A 25,558-nucleotide genomic window follows, 5' to 3' on the forward strand; every position below is an offset into this window, starting at 1 on the left:
GGTAGACGGGTAGACGGGCAGGCGGGCAGACGGGTATGCGAACGAACAGAGAAAGATACGTAAGCGGGACGGTAGGTTGCCGACTTGTTAGGCCGGAAGGCGGGCGCACCTGTCTGTCATCAGCGCCGACTGTCAATCTTACTGACGCTGGCGCACACGCTGCGAGAACCCGCCGCATTCGTAGTGTTTATCTGTCAGAGAGAACGAGAAATTAGTCCTAACGGGAAGTAATTCGATCAGAAAAGGACGCTGTGATCGAAAGAAACATAGGGAAACTACAGAGAGATAGACCGGTGAGTTGTCGAACGACAGATCAGTTGGTCGAAGAAGAAAACGTGAGAGGGAAAGAAACCGTGAGACACATCGTGTGTTAACTGTTCAACGGTATGGACATGGCATATCTTTTAGTGTTGTTTGTCATTCATCATTCGTGTATTGAAACTCGATGACCGGCAAAAATCGAGTTAGCTCGTGTTGCGCGATCATGCAATATTTTTATCGTGTTAGTGTACGCGTCCCCACGAATTGTTGGTTAGACTTTGTACATTTTTTCCCTAATTTATTCGTTTAATTTGGGTATTTTGTTAAGAAGTGTGACATGACTTCTAGTCGTATTTAAAGAGTGTATTTCTTTTTTCTTACCATGCTGTTTCTTTCTCTATTTAACAGCTGATCGAGCATCGAATTAAGCCAACCACGAGGACATTGCTAGACCGCGTGTACATTGCGTCCATCTCAATTTTTTCATTATGGATCATCGTGTTGGTGAGTATAAATCAATCCATTAATTGCTAGGTTCGTGATATAATCAGTCAGTACCGAATCCATAATTTTGTTAAACATTATTAGTTGGTCTCGAATAAAATTCATTATTCGTATTATGTTGAAAATTTCGATTACGAGACGCCATCATTTACGATACTATATAACGCGTGGCTACCGAGCTAGCATGCAGTCAGCAAGCCAGCTAGCTAGTTAGGCACGTGGTGGCGCGCCACGGCGCGGACTTCGTTACTTCCACGGGGCTCACCGGCCTTACCCCACGGAATCCGCTCTTCGTTATAATTACCAACTGTCATTCTGCTTTTTCCGTCGTGCGTCGTGCCTTCCATGCTTGCCTGCCTGTCTGAAGTGTCTGACTATTCGCTCGCTTTGCGTGCACGCGCACCTATAGTACGTATACGAATATGTTTACGTGCTTGCTCCTTTTGATCGCTGATTGCTTGAGCTTTTTTATGCCTTTACATTTTCAATATGATCTATAACTGCTTTCGTCACAAGTTTCCATACACATACATGACGAAACTCGTGTAACTCGTTCAACATTATACAATTAAACGAATAAATATATAATATAGGAACATTTCTTTCAAACAACTTTTATATCAAATAATATTTCATATTTAATTAAACGAGATTCAATTGCAATTTGTTTACAATTTGTGGTTCAAATTGTAGTATTTCGATTTAAGATTATAAACCTTGATAATTATATGTATATATATATATACGTGTATACATGTATGCACATGGTATATATACGCGCGCCATGTGGTCGTGTATAAAGTGAGTTTACAGTATATGGATGATTAATATGTACATATGTATTTTATTCAGTCTGACGCCTATATTAATTTGTCTCTTGTCTTATTATATATAAATATCTTTTTTAGAAATTTAGTGAAATTTTATACCTATTATCTTAACAGATAAATATTCTCATTTCTCTCTCTCTCTCTCTTTCTCTCTCTTTATATATATATAAATATATATATATATATATATATATATATATATATATATATAGAATTTAATAATTTCAAATTTATAAAATGTTTTCTAAAACCATTTGAGAAAATATGGACGTAAGTCGAATGTGTCCGCATGGTGTCTACTATTACGTAACGTAACATATGAGATGTATGTAGTAGGTACATGTAATATTGTAGAAATGTAGAAATTCATATCTGGATTTTAAAATTAGAATTGTGCTTTATGGTGTCACATTTTTTGGTAACGACGTTATTGCAAGAAATTTATACAAAGAGATGAGTGAAAAAATAACTTTTTGTGATAATATTACACTTATATAGTAAATAGTGATAAATGATAGATTGGATGTTAAAAGTATATGTATATAAATGTGGCCTTTTGAAAAACGATAGTATATAAGCACATATTTGCTCACACGATGAATAATTATTCTGAATAATTACGATCCTATGTGTAATATCCAAGAATGTAACATTTATAAAATTGTTTAAGCCATACAAGTTTAAGAAAATCAAGTTCGGATTAGAGTTCGAGATTAGCAAGTCGGTAAATGGGTCGCGATACACGACGTTATCTAGCTTTGGTCATTGGCCAGCGAAACTCGTTTAAGAAGACGCGAGAGTATTGTGTAACACGTCTAATAATAGTAATAATGGTACTACTAGTAGTAATAGTATGGTTAACAGAAACAGTACCGAATCTTATGGAAGAATTATTACACTGTGCTTTTTCTATTAATTTTATTACACAGGCAATTATATATATATATATATATATATGTACATACATATAGCAGACATATACACATACGCACAACTAACCTGACAGAGATTTGTTATAGTTTTTTTTACATACCGGCTCTGTTGTTTTCAAGTATCGACCTTGGTCGACATAGTAATCCTTGTTGTACATCTAATGACAAATTGCTTGATATTTTTTGTTGTATCGCATTATCTTATTGTATTTGGTGCATAGCAAATTGTACGTTACGTGTTATAGTACGCTTTCATCGGATGTTTCTTAATTCGAATTACCGATCAAGTGCAAAAGATAAAGTAAAAAGTACTACTAGAAAGATGGGTTGTAGGGGGAAAAACGAAATACGTCGAGAATAAAGCAGAACGTATTTTATAAATTGACCATAGCGTTATTTCGTGTCATCGTATCTTTGCCTTGTTATGTAACCGATAGTAGTGCAGCTATTCGCGCTAATCGTTGCGTCTTGATTCTTCTCGATGACTTTCGAGACTTTTTGATACCTGTTTACGTGTTTACCGGCCGATTAGCAAACGGATCTACCAAAATATCGCTGTATTTCATTCGAATGTTACGTAAAATTCGAACATGATGTATGTTTCTTTAAATTTTCAAATATCATCGACCGAAGATGACAGTGCTTTATTTATTTTATAACATAGGAGAACGTGCGTTCCTCGATCACCGTTTCAGGGAAGTAGTTATGTCAAATGATGATAAATTTCCAAGTTTTCACACTGTTTGTTAATTGTTATTGCCTATGTTTAGTTTTTGCATACAATGGGACCAGTTTTATAGAATATAATTGGTTTAACAGGGAAATCATTCATAACAACAGTAATATATTATCTGTTATCGGTATCGTAATTTTTAGTACTTTCGTGCTTTGGGTCAGACGTATATACAGTGTTTGAGGTTATCGTGTCAAACGTTGCGTGAGCAGAGAGGCTATAGTTGGTGGAATAGGATATTGTAAAGTAAAATTTCTTCGGTTTGAATAATCTCGATGGTCGTAGATAAAGTAGAGTGGAGACACGTACGTATGGAAGTTCGTCGTTATTTCGTCGAACATCGATAGATTTTGGATCGGAATGCAATAGTCTTGGTTAGATTCTTTTCTACAAAATTATGCATTATTGCCAAACTAGAGGTCTTATCTAATCATGTTCGGTACGCAAATGCGAATCGAACATAAAATCACTTTTCTCGCGTGTCTAATTTAGAGTATATTGAAAAAAAGGTAGAATATACATAATGTGATGTTTGAACATTAAAAGATTATTAGGACGAAATGAGAAGACATGCCACGGCGCAAAGCACGAACAGAACAGCCCAAAGGCCGTGTCTAAAATCGTTCTATGCTCGCTGACCTATGAAGAATGTTCGTCTCTCCTCTTGAATCGATGTTCCTTTGCTTGTCGAAGGTTCGAAGCTCTGCCATATAATATATGTATTGCTCTCGAAACATCTCCTCTGCGAAAGCCGTGTTCGTTGAATACGTGTATCCGTTCAAGGATCGGTGTAACAACCGATACATCGAGTTGAAGTTTTATTTTTCCTTTACCTGACAAATTGTGAGTTAGAAGGAAAACAATAATTCTGTTATTCGACCGTTCTGTTACCTGAGAAGCGGTGTTTTCGACATGTCAGTTTCTTATAAGATATACCTACATATTACAATACATATAATATAATTGTATTGTATTACTTTAAAATTTGTTTTCTCCAAACATTTTTTCCTTTACCTGACAAATGGTTAGTTAGAAGGAAAGCAATAATTCTTTTATTCGACCGTTCTGTTACCTGCAAAATGGTGTTTTGGACCTGACAGTTTCTTAGGATATATACCTACATATTACAATACATATAATATATAACTGTATTTTATTTGTTTTCCTCAAGCATCTTTTCCTTTTCCTGACAAATTGTGAGTCAGAAGGAAAGCAATAAATTTGTCGTTCGACCGTTCTTTTACCTGAGAAGCGGTGTTTTGGACATGACAGTTTATCATAGGATATACCTACACATTATACTACATACAATATAATTTTATTATATTACTTTGAATTTTGATATTTGTTTTTCTCAAATACGAACATTACAATAAACACTTTCTTTTTTTTTTTTACTCGCTTTTTCAGCTCAAACGTCATAAAGGGATTTCTTGTAGTTTAATTTAAGGCAATTTTCTTCAGTTCGACTGATTTGCGTTAGCGGTAGATAGCTAATAAGAGGTACAAATTCATTCGATAGTTACACGCATGATTCAACATTCGTTTCAACTTTAAACCGTTTAAAGAAACTAACAAAGCCTCGCAAAGTAATTAGGGTCGAGATACTAAACAGTTTTTGTGACGATTACGATCAAACAAAAAGTGTTGCGCAACTTAGTTTGGACAGAGAGAAAATGTATTCATGCATGTACACATTTACGAATGTATATATTGTTGAAAAGCTCGTTTGCGAGAAAAAAAGAAATAAAAATATCACATCAATTTTTCATAATATTATTCAACAATTATTCTAAAGTAAAGATGTTAATGATGAAGAGGGATACGTTTCTTACCAATCGAATAATAAGAGAGAAAAAGCCAGGGATATGATCATCGCATACAATAGGCTTATCGCATTAGAAATATCATCGATTGGGATGGTCATGTAAGGGTTGAATTGATAAGATAAAAATACGCTTTTACAGTTTATCCTAGACATCCAGAGATAAATAGTGGCAACAAAATTGGAGGATGGCTAGAGAGGAGAGAGAGAGAAAGAGAGGAGTTTTTAATGTTCAGTTAAACGTGTATATATACAAAAATACGTGTAGGTATATTTTTACATACTTAGCTTAGGCTATAAAGAAAAATAATGTAATTTTTGTTCCATGCAAATTTCTACATTATTTGTTTTTAAGATACTGCGAAATATACGGTAGACACGAGATAGAATTTCTTTAATTTATATAATTTTTGTATAAACAACGGAGGACACTAAAATCTTCGAAAAATTCTACTTTCTACTTTCAAACGTATCGAAATAACGGATTTTACGTTTCGACTAGCTGCACGTGCAAATGATTCGTGCTTTTTCTTGGTCTTAGATTATACTCTATCTCGTAACCTTATCTCATATTATCTCTTCTCATATCTCTATCTTTTTAGTGGTACGTCGAACGAATAACACACATTTTTGTAACGTACAGTAATCGTGTAAAATTTTCTTCTCTTTTCTTTTATTTTTTCTTTCTGCTTTTCTCTTACGTATACAGTACTCTGCCCTTTGAACAACGCGGGGTATAGGAACACCGACTGATCGCGTAACGTAGAACGAACTCCGCGTAGTTGCGAGATCCACAGACTGACGCACATACTCGCATAAATACGCACATTTATATTCTTCCAATACATGTGCATGTATTTGTTATATTTTGTGCGTGTGGGTGTATGTATTTGGTTACACTATATATATAGTACTTACGTATACATAAATTGATTCGTAATAAATGTAAAAAAAATGAAATTTGTCAAAAAAGATCCACGCTGTTCAGGGAGGTGCATCGTAAAAAAAAAAAACAATAATTGCTGTTAATGTGAAATATCACAAATATATTTTGTTGATTATTAATTTGACTTGTGATTGACACATATTTGACTTGTAATTGACATTTACCGATAGGAATGGAAAGTTAATATTACTGTTAATTATGCTTTTGTAAACAAACGATATACATATAGAATCTGAAAATAAGGAATTTTGTTTTAATATTATTAAAGAATAAGGGACAGAGGGCCAAACGAAGACATCGGTTATGGTTAGGGTTAGGATTAGGATTAGGGTTAGAGTTAGAGTTAGGGTTAGGGTTAGGGTTAGGGTTAGGGTTAGGGTTAGGATTAGGATTAGGGTTAGGGTTAGGGTTATACAACCGTGTTACTACATAGCGAAGTATGCTTCCCGCCAATATAGCTCCTATACCTGCTTTGGAAGGGATAACGCACTCGCTATGCTATCGTTACGAGAATACACCGAGCAACGCAACCGCTCCGATAGATTCTTATGAAGTTTATATGGCGGGAAAGACGCAAATGGGAAGGGGGCTGAAACAGAGAGAGTCTAATGGCTGACCAGTGACAGGCGAAGAAGCGGGAAGTGGATACGCGCGCGCAAATCTTTCTCCTTGCTAGGCGCGCACATGCACTCATTCTCGTGTTTGATTTGTCTCTTGTCAGCCGCCTCTGTCAAGCCGGCTTCCGACATGGTTGGCCCAGTCGTGTTGTCGACGTCGTCCGATCGTGTTTGATCAGTTTTACTCCTCATAATCGGTTAAAAATAAACAATACAAAAGATATTTTTATTCTCAATTCCTTCGCCGCTCTTCGGCATCGCTGTAAATAGCGAATACTTCGCAAAGAAGCGAAATACCCGTGTTTTCGATTCAAGGCAGGAAAATCCCGGTTATTGTTCATGTATATTTTTTGTTATCGCCTGTCCAACATTTTGCAGGCAGAATATATCATTACGAAGAACGTATTTCCTGATCGCGAGGAATAAGCGAAAGCAAACTCGAACGAACCTGATAGCCATCAGGAAGTTGTATTACAATTGGGGATTTTGAGAAAGCTAAGCTGTCTAGTTTTTAAGACGGTCGAGGAAAATTAAAGCGAAGAGCGTCACGCAACGTCTAAAAATGACGAAGAAAACAAAGTTCTTTTGTGAATTCGCTAGACGACACAGCTGTGTTACGTGAGAAAGGCGTTTGAATACGACATCTATGTCATTTTCTAAACGAGAACCAGCGATGCAACAACGGTATCGGCCAATAAAGGAGAAACGACGGTGTTTAAGGTGATTGATAATATCACTGGTCCTATCCATGACGTATCTTGCCAACGAAGGAAAAGTCTTTCGTCCTGCGTTGTTTCTATAAATTCTGATAACAGCGCCAAATTGGAAAAGCGAAAAGATAAGAAACGACGAGTGGCTTAATAATGAAAGTAAATGTACGTTAATCGTTCAAACGTCAATAATAGAGTGCATAGAGTGCAATAATAATAGAGAGTAGAAATGAGACAAAGTTTGACGTACGATCGAAGAAGATTTGGAACATCGCGATAAATTTTTCCTCGATTGTTTTATTATCGTGTCGAGATATTTTCTACAACGTATACCGAGCTTCTTAAGTTCTTATAATTACAAGAATATCATGTTACCACCAGCCGCTATGCACTTGGAACAGAAACAGAGTACCGAAAGAATGACAGGTACACAACAACAATACCTTCATCAGTATTGTGATCAATATTGTCACGATGATCAGCATCAACATCCTCGACATCCGCAGAAACAGCAAGGTTGTCATCGTTATCGTCGTCATTATCGCAATGATCATTACCATCATCATCATCATCACCACCACCGTTACCATCATCATCATCATCGGCACAAACATCAACTTATCCCTCAAACTGATCAACCGTCACAACATAATTCTCGCCATTCACGAAATACGGATTGTCGTCGTACAATGTCCCCTTTGTCATCGTCGATGATGCCACATGACGATAATTCTCCCTCGACTCAGCGTACGAGTATGTTCGTGACAGGTAAGAGTGTGGCAATAATCATCGATTCAAATTTGTCGAATTTCTTTCTAGAAACGCGACATTTGCGTAATTCTTTGAATTTTTTTTTTATGAAGAAAAGGTAATACTCCTCGAGAGAGTTGAACGTTGTATAACGTGCAATACCATCGGAAGAATAACATTTGAGGAATATACTCGTATGTAAACGAAAATTTGATATGCATATTTCGAAATAACTTCGAAATAACGTTGCGCACACAATTACGTATGCGGTTACATATGCCAGTAGTACTGAACAAAATCAATTTTTCTAAAATGCTTGTTAAGACATGACACGATGTCACACAGGAGAAATTATATATCCTGCGATATGCGACGAACTTACATATATGTATATAACAGTGTTCGAAGATCCCTATAAGCATTTATGTAAACCCCATAGGGCACCGTTTAAGTTCATTCAAATCTGCTGTTATCATTTACTACATGCATCCAGAGATAGAAGAACAGTTTCTTTTTTGTTATTTGATTTGCGAGAAGATGGCACGTATACATACATTAGAGGTGGAAGAGCAAACGTGTACAATTTGTTAGGTAATTGGTGTTAAAGAAGGGGATATAAATTTTTGGCAAGTTTATTTTGGAGAAATTATCGTGCTTGATGAGCGCAGATTGAAATTATTCGTTCATGGGTTGGTTGATCTTGGGTATGACATCTGTTTAGAGCGGTAATGTTTGGGAATTATCTGATTTTTTGTTAGAAACGGTTTTGTTTGTCAGTTTCAAATCTTGTAATACGTGTTGCGTACGTGGTTTATTGACTAGGAGTTATCGATACCGGATAAGATCTGGAGTAATAAATTACAAGTAGTACAGTATCCGTTGATATAGATAGTTGGAATACATATCAGTGAAACTTATTTACGTCTTTAATGCTTTTGATCGGTGTATTGAATGCAAAATATGCCGGGCATCGTGTACGTAAGCTTATGTCACGAAGGTTACAGTCAAATAATTCTTATGTAAGTCTTAAATTCATTTTCAACGTTAATGACAAAAAAGAGCGCGAAGAAAATTCGAGCGATACTTTTCTTATGGTGTAGCTATGATAGCTAGTTTGATCTCGTTTATTTTTCAAAAATTTCCCAGTAGCCAAACCAAAACAGAGAGAGAGAGAGAGAGAGAGAGAGAGAGAGAAAATTCATCGGGAAAGTAAAGTCCAAAAGTGAACAGGAGAAAAATCTGTGTTGCATGCAGTGTACAATATTTTTGACTGCAACAGAAGCACTAATTATTAACATCACGTACTTCTATGATGATCTTTTGGAAAACTTCCAAATGTGTTACGGGTCACCGACTGTCATTATTACGATGTAACTTTGTAGATAGATATTAAGATATTCTATGAAACTTAATTTCGTAATATTCTTACGCTATCGATCCGATATTTTTAAATTTATTTTCCAGTTGCTTTGCGATACTTAAAAGCATTGAGGCGTGATTAAGACATTTTGATTACAACTAAACCACGAAATCGTTTGAAATTTAAATCGTGTCGCTCGTCTGTCTGTGTTTTAAAATTCCAAGAACTCTGTAGATTTAATTGTATTATAATATCATTTTCGAATGTCTCTGGGACAAATTGCGTTTTTGAAAAAAAGCAGGTATAATAAAATTATAATATTAAAAGATAGCCATACATTGGCCAATGTTTGCCATCGGACAAATTATAAGTTTAACGATTCCGAATATTATGGTTTAACGATAGTTCAATTTTCTATTTTACATATTTTGGTTGCCAATATATATCGAAAATGTATAAGAGTAATTGCAAGCTTATTTCTTCTCGTAAAACAATGACGTAATTTACTTTAAGACGTTACATTTTCTAATTATATTGATTTATCGAGTTGATTGTTCGAAAAAGAGATGCGGTTACGTTATTAGATAGCGTTGTGCGCCACTAGAACGCACGATGCATCTGTAAACTCGCTAGCAACTCGTTGTATATTTAGCTCGATGGACGAAGAAACGTCTCTTCGTGTACCGACCAAACTAAGGTCGCTAGATGGCTTTTTCCTTCGGTTAGCTCTCTGTTCCATCAAGCCGATAATGTTTGAGATATAGTTCTGTTACTGTATGCTATTCTTATCATCTTTGTTGATGTCGTCGTCATCGTCGTCGCTGCTATCGACATCGACATCGACATCGACATCGCCATCGCCATCGCCATCGCCATCGCCATCGCCATCGCCATTGCCATCGCCATCGCCATCGCCATCGCCATCGTGACACTCGACGTCGTCATAGTTTTCGTCTAGCCGCGAGGAGCTTGGATCCTAATTTTGTGCTGTCGGGTTACTGGACCTTACGTAACCACAAATTCAAACGCTAAGATTAGTCGACGGTGCAAACTAACCAGGATCGCAAATTTAGTTCCCGGGTGTATATATTTACAGGGGGTGGGGGGAGGGAAGAAGAAAAAAACGGAAAAGGAAACTACTATTGTACATATGAAAAGGATAAAAGCGATGAAAATAGTTGCCTTTACGTTATCGAGATATTCAAAAGGGGAAATCTCGGAAGGGAAAACGACATGTGTGAATCGAGAGAAAACTACATCTTTTCTCATTCATTTCTTATCTACTTTCTATTGCCCAACGATTTCATGTACACGTATTAAAAATGCTTAGTTCTAAAATCTGAATAGCTTAGATCTTGTTGATCGTTTTATGCACATCTATTTTAAATAATGTAACGATATACGTGAGATATGTTCGTTTCGAGATTCAATGAGATTTTTTAATTTAGATATATCTATATACATGTGCCTATATACGCCTGTGTATAGCTATACACATATTCGTATATATGTGGATTTTTGTCTCTTTTCTTGAAAATGATTACAAGTTGCGAGAATGTAGACGAGTGCGATGGCGAAGAACCGTGTAAATTTAATTCAATGATTGTTGTTTTATGTTTCAGCGAGAGAACGTTTTCCTTCATCGAGTAGTACCGACGACGATCAAAGTGGTTCCGATACGGAACACGACTCGAACGCGTTACGCACTAAAGTTCATTCTGGAATAGTTCATCACTCTGGTAATCATTCCGTGAGAAAACGTCGTGGAAACCTACCGAAAACTTCGGTGAAAATTTTAAAACGATGGCTTTACGAGCACAGATACAACGCATATCCAAGCGACAACGAGAAACAAGAGCTGAGTCAAGAAGCGCATTTGACTGTACTCCAGGTTGGTACAATACTCTACTGCTCTATTTAATTTTCATTTCGTGACCTTCTCGACGTCTATTCTCGTCATTGTAGGTTTGCAATTGGTTCATAAACGCCAGACGGCGAATTCTACCAGAAATGATTCGAAGAGAAGGCCACGATCCTCTACAGTACACGATATCTCGCCGCGGTAAAAAGATGCCCGCAGGAAGTCACCAACAATCATCCGGTCTTGGTTCAAGATCCAATCAAAATTGGGATTCGTTAGCAGGCATGAGTGCTCCGAAACGTAGTCGAGATCACGATTACGAAGATTCTGCTGGATTGATGTATCGGTTGGTTACAAGTTACGCTTTGATACTATCATATGCAACGATTGGTCGTCAACAATGTTTCGTATTTCATAATTTTCTTCTGTTTGTTTCTCTCTTTCTCAGAAGCGAAGAGGATAGCCCAAACGACTATGAGAGCAGTTCTCACAGCGAGGAGGAACGTCCATCGACACAGTGGCCGAGCGTAATAGTGTACCCTTACTCGGAAACTAAAATTGAACAAAATGTCAGCCAACTTGGCGCTTACGACGAAACGATTACCCACCCAGCGCGACGAGGGTAGGCATATTGCTATACACCGTCGCGGTTTTTCATTATTTCGACCTTATAACAACGCACGTCGCGTTAATAACGAAAAATCGACTGATATTCTTATTTTTCTTTTCCGTTTTATCCTGCTCAGGGACGATGACGAATCTTCCATGGGAAACGAAGCTGCATATTGGAGTGCCCCTAGACAACATCTTATTCAAACTTCTGATGTACAGCATGAAACAGAAGTATATGGTACACGTAATGCTCACAGTCCTCATACAGATGAGACGCCACCTCCGACACCACCCGAAGAGGATAAAGACAAGTTCAAGTGTCTTTACTTACTGGTTGAGGCAGCCGTTGCTGTACGACAACAGGAAAAAGAACGTGAGGGGGCTGTACCGGTTTAACGAGAACAGCGTTCCTCGTAGCTTATATCGATGTTTTTTTTTAACCTTCGATTCTCCATTTTGCCATGGAGGATACAAAACAATTTTTTCGCTTTGGTATCGTCATCATAATATTGATAATTTTTCGTTCTTTTTTCTTTTTTTTCCTCTTTTTTTTTGCATCTTTAACCTCAACCTATGATATTTTTTCCACTTTTAAATATTTTCTCGTAGTCTCAAAATTCGCGAATCGGATAAAAGAGAATCTGACGATTTACATGTTTTTCCTTTCTAATATTTTAGTTCTTTCGCCAATTTTTTTGCGTATGTGTACGTATATGTGCAAACAGGTACGTACATATATAAAGCAAGGAGAATAGTAAAGACTTTTGAACTTGATGAACAACCAGAAGTATATAGTAACTAGCCATTAAACAATTGTGTATATGATAGTGTTCTTCGAATATTGTGATTGTCTTCTTACGGCACGTGATTTATGGATGCATTGTTTTAAAATAACACATGTACAACGAAAACTCACAAAAGTACACGTGCGAACGGTACTGTTACTGTTTTTTAGTTGTTCTAAGTAGTAACAATAGTCCTTCCGATTGGAAGACCGCTCCGATCGTACTAAAGCAGTTCTGCCGTTTTGTTGAGAAAGTAAAATATCACGCATATACACTATACATCAATACTGAATATTGTATCGCGTGATGAAATGACACTGAATAAGAAAGATACGTTCTTTTTGTTTCGGTGATTATATTTCTGTCTATTCTAATACACTATTGACGGAAGAAACGTGAGATTGATGGTCAAACAAGTGCCAAAATATTATGTTGCAAGTAAAAGATTGTGGTATAAGGGGAAGAGTTAGATCGAATACCGATTTACATTCTCGTTCAAGTTTTTATTCGTGTATCGTAATTCATCAGAAAAAATTGTATAAACTTTATAACACGCGAATTTATTACAGATGCGTGACTGTTTTCTAGAATTCATAGGGAGTAAGGGAGAAGTAATAGAAAGAGAAGACAAGTAAAAAGAAAAGCTGGTAGTACGTCGCTGATATAATACTGAAAGAACATTTACGCGTTTCCATTCTCTATGACAAATAAAAGAAAGAAATAGACTGGTTAAATAAGAACCTTCTAAGCTTTGCTTTTTATTGTACTTTAGATCGTTTCTTATATACATTTACGCTATAATAATTTGCCAAACATACTATAGCAGAAACAGGCCAAAGAATATCTGAAACATATTCACATGTTTCGTTGTCATCTTGATCATTTTACTTCTTTTCTCTGTTTGTTGATATTAATTGATCGAATTAATCCTATGACGTTAATAGTTGTGCATGGTTCCTGTCCATATTTCAAACTTATTATACAGTACTTAGATTCGTCAGTATATCATTTTGTAAGCACAAGTAGATATTCTTCTTTCTTTCTTTTCCTTTTTTTTAAATAATCTCTCTCTCTCTCTCTCTCTTATTATTATTGTTAAAGCAATATGCAGTAACCTACAGCAATTGTGATTTTTATGGCGTTTACGTTCGCATTTATGTTAGATAGATAAGAAGACTGCTCGAAAAGAGATTTGTACACATAGTGACGAGTTTGCATAAAGTTAATGCATCTCCCTTTTCTCCCTAAGACGATCGAACGGTAGTAGGTAAAAGTAATAAATATCTATCAACCGTTCGTTTTTTTTTTTTTTTGCAAATATAAAATGTCTTTTAAATGAAAGAAAAACGATACACGAAATACATGAACAACGTTTACGGATCGCAGTAAATGCATATATCGAATACTAAGCGCATGTGCCTATTAAGAAATAGATTTATAGATGATAAGTATATATACATAGATTTATATTACAGCCACATGATTCAACGTACGTTACACAAAAGCACGAATTTTTAAACGTTCGTTATTTGGAAATTAGCGTCATGGAATATGAATCACGTATAGGAAAATCATTGGTACAAACGCCAAAGACTTATAATATATAACCGTTAGTTATATATTATATCCAATAATTAAGTACTTTAATTAAATCCATATAGAATCCTTTTTGCCGGGTACGTAGCTAGTTAATGTGTTGATCGTGTGCTCGAGCGTTTGGCATAATTCGTTAAAGAGATAGAAAAAAGGGGAAACAGTAGAAGGGGGAGAGGAAGAAAAGAGAAGAGAGATAGGAGGATATGATAAGGATAGAAAGAAGGAGAGAAAAGATGTAGAAGAAAAAGAAAGAAATGGAGAAGGAAGTGTTAGGGAAATGTGCCTATGAAATGTGTACTGCGACATTAATTGTGGCGCATATCGTGAAAGTGTGAATGTAGACGCGAACGTGGATCGATGCAATGGTATGACTAACAAAATAAGTTTGTATGTATGTATGCATCGATACGTGAGCTATATCCAAATCGTGTTCAGACAAAACGAACTTCTTTAATGTACAAAATATGATTCAAATTTATTTTTAAATTGCGATAAACAGCGGTTGCGAGACCGTTACGTTAAAAACTGTTAAGAAAATACTTTACGATAGTTTAAGGATAGATCTCTCTCCGACAAAAGATAGGCTTGCAAATATGATAGTCTTCGATCGATAAGACATTTTTCGATCACACACTAAATAACGTGAATTACAACGACGAGGATGATGACGAAGACGAAAACGGCGAAAACGACAAATATAAATATCGGAAGGTACAAGAAAATACCGTTCCGATTCCGATCGAAACGTTGCTGTTACCCGTTCCCATTGTTTCTAATATATCCAAATCGCCTGTTTTACGAGTGGTGTATGGTAGCATTACAGTTTACCTCTGTTTCGCGTGCTCCCTTGCCTGCTAGTAAAAGCAAAAGCAGAGTTGAAATAACGCCGCATGCAAGCCAAAATTATTCTCATAACGAAATGTATCTTCATAGTTCCTAATTCATTCAAAGTTCGCTCTATCGGAGAGGCAAGGGGTACAGAAGAAGCGATAAATGGTGAATGCTTGTACGAGAAGCACCAGTCGTTGGTTCGTTACCGAGTCGCATAATTATAAAAGCAATAAGCGTGCCTTGTTCGAATGTTCTAAATGCATACTGATAATGATATCTAACGGAAGGTAGTGTCGAAACGTTCGCCGAATTCGTCGAATTTATTTCTAATGTATTTACGATTTTGGAAACGTTAGATAAGGTAAATGAAATAAAAGCATACAGAGTTCGCGTTTTCATGTTGGTAAATTCTCCTCTTTCATTAAAAAAAAAAAAGAAAAAAAAAAAAAAAAAAAAGAAAAAAAAAGGAAAAAGAAGAAAAAAGGGAAAAAAAAGAAAAAGAAAAGAAAAGGAAGATAAAAAAAAGAAAAAGGAAGAGGAAGAAAAAGGAGTTGTTGCATCAGTTGAAGCGTTCGATTAAATATTGAAAATGTATGAATTGGGAAGAAATAGTCATCTACAAGAGAGGTAGATGGAAAGGAAAGCATTCGTACATAAAGCAAGTATGTACTAAGGAATTTTTCCAAATTACCTATTGTTTGTGGCCAACAAAAATATTAAATAATGAATGAGCGAGGAAAAGAAGGAGAGTTGGAAAAAGGGGGAGAGGAAGAGAGAATGTTTGTATTTGTTTTATCTGCGCATTATTCTATTACATATACTGAATTCCGAGTAAACATATTCGGTCAAATTAAATATTTTCATATACTCTTATATATCAACTAAGATTATTCGATAAAAATGAATTAAAAATAATATTCGTATAATGTACAGGACAATTAAGGGAAAATTCGAGAAATGTAGAATAGTATGAAAGATGGTTTTTGTGTGTTTATTACGTAAGGTCATGTTTTTATATACAAGACTTGCTTGTTTCAGTTATTACCTTATATACAATTCTTAAGTCCATAAATGCTTATTTTTGGCATTATTTCTGTATAAATACGAATAATACGCGTATAAGCACATGCACGTTAGTAAGTACACGCGACAGGTGTGCAAATTCGTTGTTTGTTTCTCGTAACGCGTAACAAGTAAGAAAAATATTTTATTGGAAAGGATTAATAATATAATAAAGGTTCTCGAATCCCAATGTTACGTATATTTTCTTGTATGTACGTAATCCATTTTTTAGGGGAAAAAGGAAGAAAGAAAGAAAAACGTTTTAATCATTTTATTTGGAAAATATCGATATTTGATAAGACGAACTGTCTTAAAACTTGTACGATTTCAAGTGTTGTCGTTTTGGTCAGCTGTCCTTCGTAACGTACGTACATATAATTTGAGTACTCTCTTCCCAGCCCCGTTTCTCTCCCTGTCACTCTCTTACTTTTAAACGTAACTTCAAATGTTTTATCGAAAATATTTACAATTTCTTTAACAAGCAGAACGAGAGAAGAAAACTTTCGATCGTCCTTTATACGTAGATGAGAAGATTTATTAGTTTAAAAATAGAAGAATCTTCAAACAATGGTGGTTCGTGGTTTCCTTGGGAATACCTTCGTTATATTAAATTCTGTTCATTTCGTATTTTTACATATGTTACGTACGAATACAAGTATTTACGATTTAATCTTTTTTTTTTATTAGTTACTAACGGGCTTGCATTTTTCTAGACTTGAAATACCCAGTACTATCGTAGTAAACACCCATTTACCTTTAATTTGAATCGAACGGCTGAAGAAATAACAAAGAGCTAAAAGGAATCCTTTTGATTTTATCGCAACTAAAATTAAACAACAGCTAGTTAAAGAAACATTTTTATTTCGAGGTAACGTTTATGTTTTGATACTAAATTATAACGATGACATCGTTCCTTCTATTTTTCTCCCTTTCTTACTTTCTTCTCCCGTATACATGTATATAGAAATTAGAATACTTATACCTATTCGTTACACGCGTGTATCAATGGAAAATCTTTTATTCCATTCCGCTTAGGTGCGTTCGCAACATTTTGCAGCGTGCCCCGGCTAAAAGCGGAAAATATTGATAGTAGAATATAATATAAAATTGTTTCGATTATTTACGATTACTTTGGCCAGGTATGTATATGTGACAATTAGTCAAGTCTGCGTTCGAGCTCGTTTACCCGTGTCGATTCCCCGAGCAATTTACTATTAACTATATTGTTCAATTAAAAAGTTTGTAATAAAGTACGTTGTGAATTTTATCATATTTTTTTTACTACGAGTTGGTCATTCAATTACTTTTATCAAGCTACGATCTGCCATGGTTTTACGAGAAGTGTGGATAGAGAAAGAAAGGAAGGAAAAGAAAGTAAGTAAGAAGATTTGAGTAAGAAGATACGATATCGCATAATAAAACGATGGGAATGAAAGTCAATAGCACTCGATAGTAACGTAAAGAACGCGAATACACGTGAGTGGGAAGTAATGTAACGGAGGATAACGCGCGAACTCGTAAAATGAGAAGCGCCGAGTGGATTACCGGTCAGTTCGAAACCGAGGCGAGAGTCAGTAGCTTCCTACGGTACACAAACGCGAACCATTACGTGATACATATCCAGTACGCGGATTAACTTTTACACAGTTCGATAAGAGAACTGTTGCATACGCGGTACACGCGCTAAACTACACTAAAATATAAATTACGATAATAAATTGCTACATGATATGCCATATATATGTAGATACGATACACAATTGTACATTTAGAAATAAAATATATGTCTGTGTGACATGTTCGCTTTAGAAATACGGAACGAATAGCAGTCGTTTTGGACATGTAAAGAAGATAGTAAAATTCGTCGACTATAGCCAGACAACGTGTGACCGTACGTGTTACAATTACGATCTAATGGAAGAGACAGATGCGGATATTTAAAAAAGAAGAAACATCGACTCGTTGTTAGAGAAATAAGGAAACTGGTCCTATTGGATTTGTATCAGCAGCGAAGAATCTGTGGTATTAAGTGCAATTATGTCGTAGCCCTGATAATCAGCGTCCATCAAAATTAGCCCAGTTATAGTACAACGACCGTCTGAGGTGCCTAACGCACCTTGATGAAACAAACAACGTGTCTCTACTGCAAATTGAAGGTATTTACTACATTACACCGACGTGTAACAGTCGATTCTTAATTCCCTTCTAATTATACGTCTCCTGAACTTTCTTCCAAGAGTTTCCTCTCTATCGTTCGTCGCGTGTCTTTATCTTTTCTGTCTCGTCTTTCTTTCAATTCCTAGCTTCGTTCGATTCCAACTTTGAACACCTTTGCATAGACATGCGATAATACGATGTACCTACGTTATTCTTCGACTTGAACGTGTCTCTCTTCTTTCCACAAAGCGATCCTAATAATAGATATAGTCATCTTATTCGAATAGAAATAGAGTACACTGGGAAACAGAGGAAACATCGTGATGTAAATGAGAAATTATCGAAAACAACAGTTCTTTATTAAAGGTAATAATCGAGTCGAACGATTAAGCAAAATACTTAAATGCCGCGATTTGGAAGTACTAAGGGAGGAACAGGGAAAGTAATGGAAAGAATGGAAAATTATGACTGAATCGAAGGGGTGAAGGGAGAGAGGGAGCAAGTGCCTGCAAAATGGATAGTGATACAAAATCGAAAGACAGAAAAAGACGAAGGAAGGGAAAGGAAGCATATCGTATTATTCGTTACTTACGACCCAAATTTACAACAGGGCTTAACGGTGCAAACGAAAAACGTATGCGAGGTGATTGCTTAATTCGGTGTCTGAAGATTCGATTCATCGAGCGAGCCAGTTTCGTTTAATCTTGATTTCGGCGCACGTATTAACGTTGATCGAGGAATATCAACAGAACTTTATTTACACACGTATGTATGTGCGTGCATACGAACATACCGTATAACATACCTATATACTTTGTTATATCGCTCGGTTGACCCACCTTTTCATTTCCTTTAGATTTTCTGCTAGCACTTTCAAACGCGCTACTAGAAACGCTGAACGCGCTGTGTGTACATATATATATATATATATATACATACATACATACGTGTAAGATGCATACGCGCGCGTTTAAGCGTAGGCAAAGAGCCCATGATAAAGATGATTTACAGAGTAGATTAATTGAAATAGGGGTTTACATTTCTTACGCCTAGTCGAATGCGAACAAAATAGATCCTTGTTAGATAAATGATAACGCGAACACGTGTACACTTTGTTGTTTTCACACTATGCACATATGCGGTCTATGTACGGTTTATCAACGCCAGACAATTGCGATATCGTGAAAGAAGAGAATCGATCTTTTCGTAATTTCCTGTCGATAAAAATGAACATACCAATGATCCTCCGTTACCGTTACGATTGTGCTTACGATTACGATTTCGGGAATGTTAACATACGCTGAACACGTTTCGCGGTTGCTGCGTGATTGCGACTATTGCTATACGATGCCCTACATCGCCGTTCGACGCGTACCGTGCATACAAAGATATCGCATGTTTATGTGTTCATACGATGTTACACAGATAACGGGAATCTTTTTAATTCACGATTCTTCCTACGTTAGATCCGATGTGAAAACGCATGCCTCAGGATTCATTGATTCTCTTTTTTTTCTCTCCTACGATATCTCGTCCCGTTTTAAGAGTACGCAAGAGAAGAGAAGAGATGGAAAGAAAAAGAAGCATACTGGCACTGGTTGGACTAATTCTATTTCTCAAGTCTTCGAATACCGAAAGCGGTAGCAGCGGTGGCAACGGCAACAGCTATAACGGACACTTATTTTCTCACCACCATCGACAGAAGAGACTGCTTTGGATAACTAACGATGGTCGAATAGCTTTACCACCAGGCACGATTATGACGATAACTCCAACATTGGCGTTACCCTTTGTCAGATACCCTCCCTATGGTTTTCTTAGCAACATGACTGTTAGCCTTCCCTTTACCAGTGAGTACATATGTCTATCGTCGCTCGTTTCGTCTCTTATCTTCGTTTCTTTATCTTCCGTCATTTAGTTACGTTATACACGTCCCTGTTTCTTTATGTCCGATACACGTATAGACCTTTATCGATCTTTCTTGCTCAAACTGCTTCTAATCATCTTCCCTTCCTTTTTTCTCCTCTTTTTTTCTTTTCGTTCTCACTTTTTATTTGTCATCATTTTTACAGTCGATTTCGACAAACTGGGTTTAACCGATAACGAAAACCCTTACGGCGCTTTACCATCGGCGTTTGACACTACTGCAAGGGATCAGGGATCGAATGCCGCAGAATTTATCGCGACATTCGTAAAACGTGGAATCAGCAAAAGAGAAGCACTCGCAGATTTGCCAAAGAACGCACTTTACGGAGGTGAAAGAGCTCTTTTGTATGGTACCGCTGAGGATATGCTCGCAAATTTCGGTTTAAATGGAAAGGCCTGTCTATTAAGGGCAATCTGTGAAGTGCAGGGGCATCCCCTAAGCAATTTCGGCTTAATCGGGGAAATGCTCAAACTCTTTTTCACGTAAGCATCTTTCTCACCTTACTCCCTACACGCATACTATGTACTTATTTTTATTTATTCCGATTTCTTCTTCTATGATACTGTTTGGTTATGTGTATGGTATCTTTGAAAACGAAATCCAAATTTCCTAACGTGTTCCATAATGCGTATGTATATGTGTATTATTTACAGTGCTAGCAAATCACCATTTTCGAACCTTTTAAAAGAATATGTTGAAGCTGAAAATAGAGGCAAGTTTCATGGGGAGTGTTGGCCTTACTTCAAAGATTGTCCAAAATCGTTATTCCGCTTATCAGAGAATAAATATACGTATGTAAATATATAAATAAACAAGTGCAATTACAATAATCATTTCGTATCATATCTATGTACAAGTGCATACGCATGTATGTGTTTCAATACACGTTTATTTTATAAATTATCGATTATGTTACATGTTTTTCCAGGAAAGATGCCTTCCACGAAGATGCTACAACTGACGAATCAGATGAGATAGAAAAGAAAAATCGATACTTTCCTTCGATCCAGTCGATGGATCGAGCAACGAAGAGAGAAACTCAGTTTTCTCGAAATTTGAAACGTGCGATACACCCGTTAATGTAAATAAAGTCACTCGAAGCTTAGTCTAGATACATGCATATAGTATGTATATTCCCAAGTCGAAAAAAGGTATGACACGAATCAACTATTGTATGTATATGTATACTTAACTTACTTACGCGCATCTTTCCTTTCCTTCGAAATATTTTTCTTTACTAGACTTGGCTTTAAAGCCAGATCGAAGTCGATTTTGACCAACACCCACTTATTACTCCTTCAATTTCACGATCGTAAACTGAAAAAAGCTGCGCTTTCTCGACTTGATGGAAAATCAAATATGTAATTGCATTTTACGCTTTATCGGCCCCCCATTGTGAGGCATACGTCACATGTGCGCATGGCACGTGCACGATCTTTCATCGCCATATTATATTTAGTAATTTATTTGGTGTTCGTATCGTCCTAGATCATAATAAAAATACAGTAGAAAAGTACCTTTCAGTCGTTTTAAATTACACAACAATTGCGATTTCGATCATTTTTTATTGTATCGATGTGCGTTCGAACGAATACACGTATGTATGTATGTATGTATAGTGTATATATACTCTTATTTCTCGTCATCTTCTCTGTATAATGTTCCGTATTCAATTTTCTTGTACGTGTATATACATGTACGCGTATTAAAATTTCAACGTGTAATCAACTACACAAATTTATCTATCTAAAACACAATCAGGCCAATTCTATAACAGAATATTGCAGTGAATGAAAATCTTCTTATTACTATATTTGTCGCTAGATATGTATACCTTGTAAGAGTAATTAACAGTTTTAATAGTATGCGCAACGAGCAAAACTAAAATTGTTTCACATAGTATAAATATTTGTCAGCTAGCAATAGATAAAACGATAAGAAGAATAAAATAATGTATAATAAGAAAATTAAAAATTAGAAAATTATTATTAAAAGATAAAAAACATAGAAAATTGGAAATAAATAAACATTAAATCGCAGCTATTCAAAAGTATACTCGACGTTATGCGACATGTGTGTAATTTACACTAAATTCTGGTACTGATAATACATATATTGTAGATAAGTTGTATTTCCAATATCGAATATGTGATAACAGTTACGTACGTAGCAATCATACTTACACATTATTGCTTACCAATTATTTATTACGTTACATTTCCATTTATCGCCATCTGTAATAAAATCTTGCGAAATTTTACTGTATTTTACTATATTTTACTATATTTTATTACCTCGTATGAATTTGTTATGGTTCTAATTATCAAGTTGTGATATTTTGAAACACGCTGGAGGTACATCATAAAAATATAGCGTATTATGATCTTGCTCTTTTTTCGTATACCTTTTTATTAATATTTATAGTGAAAGTACATTTATAATTGAAACTACTTATTTACTTAAGTTGTACTTACTCTTACTACTTATTTACGTAATATTTATTTTTGTCCGGCTGTGTAAACTTAACCTCTAAATTTTCAACTGTATTTTTATTATTACATTATTCTTATAAGATAGTATGGCTTGTGAAGCTTGTAACGTAAAATTCAGCTTCTTCACACGCAAGGTAAGAACCATCGTATTATATATCTACGTGCCTTTTTATTGCCAAAGACATGTTAAAAATGAGTACTTTATTTATTTACTATGACATATTTTCAGAAACAATGTATGGATTGTTTGAGGCATTTTTGTTCTGAATGTGTAATTAAGCGTTTGGACAAGATATTAAGTTGTAATACTTGTAATATGTTGTCACGAAGACCTTTAACACGAAGTCTAATTGCACAAGTACGGTCTAAAGATATACAACGGTATCTGTTAGCAAAGAAGATACCGATTAAAGGATGTATTGGTGTGTATACCACGGCGAGAAAAAGTTTAAGTTACAGAAGATATTTAACATTTAGAATTGCTGACAATATCTTTTGGTTAATATTCTTGTTTTTCCCTTTCATTTTGACTGCAGAAAAGGAAGACTTGATAAAATTGTTAATGACATTTGCTAGTGGTGCTAATGTTCATTTGAGTACGGAAGATGCAGGAAACATGTAAGTTCCATTTGGCGTGGAGCTGAAAGTTGCGTGGAGCAAAAAGAATCCAAAATTATTTCATCGACTCTAAATTCAAAACATACGATATCGACGTTAATTACAAGTATTAATATTGTATATTTCTTGTTTGAGAGTTATAGATTTCTGTAGTATCATGTATGTCTAACAAAAAAAAAGAGGAGAAAGGAAACATTCATACATATGTATTGAAATTACAAAAAAATGAGAAGTATTTAACAAATCATTTCTTTATTCAATTCTAATTTCAGTGATAGTTCTCTCCCTAACCGATCAGCAACTACAAACGATGAGTATAATAGACAAGTTTTTAATCGTACACACGAAATCAGTGCTTCAAGAGTTGATAGCAATGAAATTCCAGAAACAATTCCTAGACTTAACTTTTATTCGAATGGAAGAGCAGAACCGATACATTCGGTAGAAGAGAAAATTTCAAAAGTTTCTAATATTCAACATTCCGATGTATGTGTAAAAGCATCTATGGTATGTATAATTATAGTAGTATTGTTTTATAATTATTTTCTCATAATAATGTGTGTACGTATTATTATATTTCTTCTACTTTTTTTTTATTCTATGTAGAATCCTGTAAAATTATCTGACATAAATACATTATCAGAACTGGAATGTTTAAACGTGAAGCAATTAAAAAATTTGCTAAGTACAAATCGAGTTGATTATAAAGGCTGCGTAGAAAGATGCGAATTATTGAATAGAGCTTCCAGATTATGGGAAGAATACAGGCAGTCAAGAACAAGTAAGATACGACTCCTTTATCAAACATTTGGTCGTTTGACTTTTTAAGAATAAAAAGATGTTTAACTTGCACACCTTATTCTTAATAGAAGCTGAAATTTTGGACGAAAATCTGTGCAAAATTTGTTGGGATGAACCAGTTGAATGTATAATCCTGGAATGTGGCCATATGGCTTGTTGTTTGAATTGTGGCAAACAAATGTCGGAATGTCCAATATGTAAACAGTATGTAGTGAGGGTAGTGCGATTTTTTAAAGCTTAACAAAAATACAGTAATGTTTAATACCATGGAATATGTAATATTCAATAAAACAAAATCGAAAAAGGGCGAATATAATCGCTAACATCGTGATATTTTAGATTTAGTGTTTATTGGCACATTCTATTGCCATCATAGATTATAATATAATCGAAATAAAATATAATCTTTTATATTAATGCAAATGCAATGAAATAACATGTATCGACATATACCATAAATATGTCTCAACATTTTCTATAAATATTTTTATTAAAAAATATGATCGAAAAGAAGGAGGCACTTATTTGGATGCCTATTAGATATATGTAAGCATTTTGCTCTACTTAAAAAAGTAGCTAATCTCTTTGATACGAGCGTAGATTATAATCAACAGCCACCGAGTGCATCCTCAAAGCTGAACGACGACTATAGTCGACAATACGCTACGCTACGCAATTGCCGTTCTCATTTGCGATCGTCAAGTAACACTACTACGAAGCGCCGTATCGAAGAAGTTAAAAGTTTAAAGTAATCAAATTTAGTAACGACCACTGTATCCTTTTATCCTCATTTCTCTTTGCCGAAAATAAATTGATTGAAATTGGTAACCTCGTTGTTGTGACCTCTTTTTATCAGCAGAAATTTACGAGTCATCAATTTGAATTAACTGTTTATTATGCATCATACATAATACATAACAATACATACATATTTAAAACTCTTGACCATCCAATGTTACATTATTCTATTCTATAACTGATATATACTTGTCAAACTGTTCTTTATCATTTTTTGTTATAATATTTTACAAAATAAGAAAATATGTTGTCTATATGTATATTTAAATATATAATAATAGAACAATACAAATTTTCTACTAACATATGCACAACTATGTAACTTATTAATTTTAATCATTAATATGTTTCGCATCTTAAAAATATATAATAATTTTATTTTATTTTTTATATATATAGCTATTATATACTACAAAATCAATTTTTAAATTTTATGTTTTGATTTTATATGTGTATGCAATGCAATATATATATCAGTGACAACACAAATATTAACGGTATTTTAGAAATTTCTCTCTATTCTTATGCTTTCGCTTATAATTTATTTACA

The 25,558-nt window shown here is 35.1% G+C and overlaps 3 protein-coding genes, 1 long non-coding RNA gene and 1 pseudogene across 8 annotated transcripts; 3 read left to right on the top strand and 2 right to left on the bottom strand.

The window, feature by feature from the left end:
- Positions 1 to 15,561, top strand: LOC117213110 (homeobox protein AKR-like). Of its 3 annotated transcripts, none has more exons than XM_033458441.1 (6): positions 1 to 384; positions 670 to 765; positions 11,091 to 11,359; positions 11,434 to 11,675; positions 11,778 to 11,951; positions 12,076 to 15,561. In XM_033458441.1, the coding sequence occupies exons 2-6, from the start codon at positions 750 to 752 to the stop codon at positions 12,335 to 12,337; spliced, it is 963 nt and encodes a 320-aa protein (XP_033314332.1). In that variant the 5' UTR covers positions 1 to 384; positions 670 to 749; the 3' UTR covers positions 12,338 to 15,561. The 3 variants fall into 3 exon arrangements, with proteins under 3 accessions (XP_033314332.1, XP_033314333.1, XP_033314331.1); XM_033458442.1 differs by having other exon boundaries at positions 1 to 293; XM_033458440.1 differs by lacking the exons at positions 1 to 384; positions 670 to 765 and adding an exon at positions 7,580 to 7,784.
- LOC117213128 lies at positions 2,685 to 7,368 on the bottom strand (annotated as a pseudogene).
- On the bottom strand, positions 10,191 to 21,576 carry LOC117213130. The gene is made up of 2 exons (XR_004488585.1): positions 21,501 to 21,576; positions 10,191 to 10,472 (listed from the first exon to the last, which is right to left on the bottom strand). It is a non-coding gene; the product is annotated as an uncharacterized LOC117213130 (long non-coding RNA).
- LOC117213111 lies at positions 17,569 to 22,564 on the top strand. Of its 3 annotated transcripts, none has more exons than XM_033458444.1 (5): positions 17,569 to 18,371; positions 19,918 to 20,222; positions 20,445 to 20,781; positions 20,953 to 21,090; positions 21,228 to 22,564. In XM_033458444.1, exons 2-5 carry the CDS (start codon positions 19,940 to 19,942, stop codon positions 21,382 to 21,384), a joined length of 915 nt encoding a protein of 304 aa, XP_033314335.1. In that variant the 5' UTR covers positions 17,569 to 18,371; positions 19,918 to 19,939; the 3' UTR covers positions 21,385 to 22,564. The 3 variants fall into 3 exon arrangements, 2 of the variants coding, with proteins under 2 accessions (XP_033314335.1, XP_033314334.1); XR_004488583.1 differs by lacking the exon at positions 17,569 to 18,371 and having other exon boundaries at positions 19,320 to 20,222; positions 21,228 to 21,450; positions 21,541 to 22,564; XM_033458443.1 differs by lacking the exon at positions 17,569 to 18,371 and having other exon boundaries at positions 19,320 to 20,222.
- On the top strand, positions 21,737 to 25,038 carry LOC117213116 (E3 ubiquitin-protein ligase RNF34). The gene is made up of 7 exons (XM_033458454.1): positions 21,737 to 21,896; positions 22,877 to 22,925; positions 23,021 to 23,213; positions 23,328 to 23,409; positions 23,682 to 23,916; positions 24,016 to 24,190; positions 24,279 to 25,038. The coding sequence occupies exons 2-7, from the start codon at positions 22,878 to 22,880 to the stop codon at positions 24,449 to 24,451; spliced, it is 906 nt and encodes a 301-aa protein (XP_033314345.1). The 5' UTR covers positions 21,737 to 21,896; position 22,877; the 3' UTR covers positions 24,452 to 25,038.
- The last annotated feature ends 520 nt before the right edge of the window (positions 25,039 to 25,558 follow it).

This window comes from Bombus bifarius, unplaced genomic scaffold, assembly GCF_011952205.1.
Source record: "Bombus bifarius isolate JDL3187 unplaced genomic scaffold, Bbif_JDL3187 scf7180000008494, whole genome shotgun sequence".
In the NCBI taxonomy this organism is placed as follows: domain Eukaryota; kingdom Metazoa; phylum Arthropoda; class Insecta; order Hymenoptera; family Apidae; genus Bombus; species Bombus bifarius.

Excerpts from the sequence above, each read along its gene's own strand:
- LOC117213110 (XM_033458440.1), top strand. The coding sequence starts at position 7,727 with ATGTTACCACCAGCCGCTATGCACTTGGAACAGAAACAGAGTACCGAA. Across the intron at positions 7,785-11,090 it reads GAGTACCGAAAGAATGACAG|CGAGAGAACGTTTTCCTTCA; the intron begins GTACACAACAAC and ends TTTATGTTTCAG. Across the intron at positions 11,952-12,075 it reads ACCCACCCAGCGCGACGAGG|GGACGATGACGAATCTTCCA; the intron begins GTAGGCATATTG and ends TATCCTGCTCAG.
- LOC117213111 (XM_033458443.1), top strand. The coding sequence starts at position 19,856 with ATGCCTCAGGATTCATTGATTCTCTTTTTTTTCTCTCCTACGATATCT. Across the intron at positions 20,223-20,444 it reads TGTTAGCCTTCCCTTTACCA|TCGATTTCGACAAACTGGGT; the intron begins GTGAGTACATAT and ends TCATTTTTACAG. Across the intron at positions 21,091-21,227 it reads TTATCAGAGAATAAATATAC|GAAAGATGCCTTCCACGAAG; the intron begins GTATGTAAATAT and ends ATGTTTTTCCAG.
- LOC117213116 (XM_033458454.1), top strand. The coding sequence starts at position 22,878 with ATGGCTTGTGAAGCTTGTAACGTAAAATTCAGCTTCTTCACACGCAAG. Across the intron at positions 23,917-24,015 it reads TATGTGTAAAAGCATCTATG|AATCCTGTAAAATTATCTGA; the intron begins GTATGTATAATT and ends TATTCTATGTAG. Across the intron at positions 24,191-24,278 it reads ATACAGGCAGTCAAGAACAA|AAGCTGAAATTTTGGACGAA; the intron begins GTAAGATACGAC and ends TATTCTTAATAG.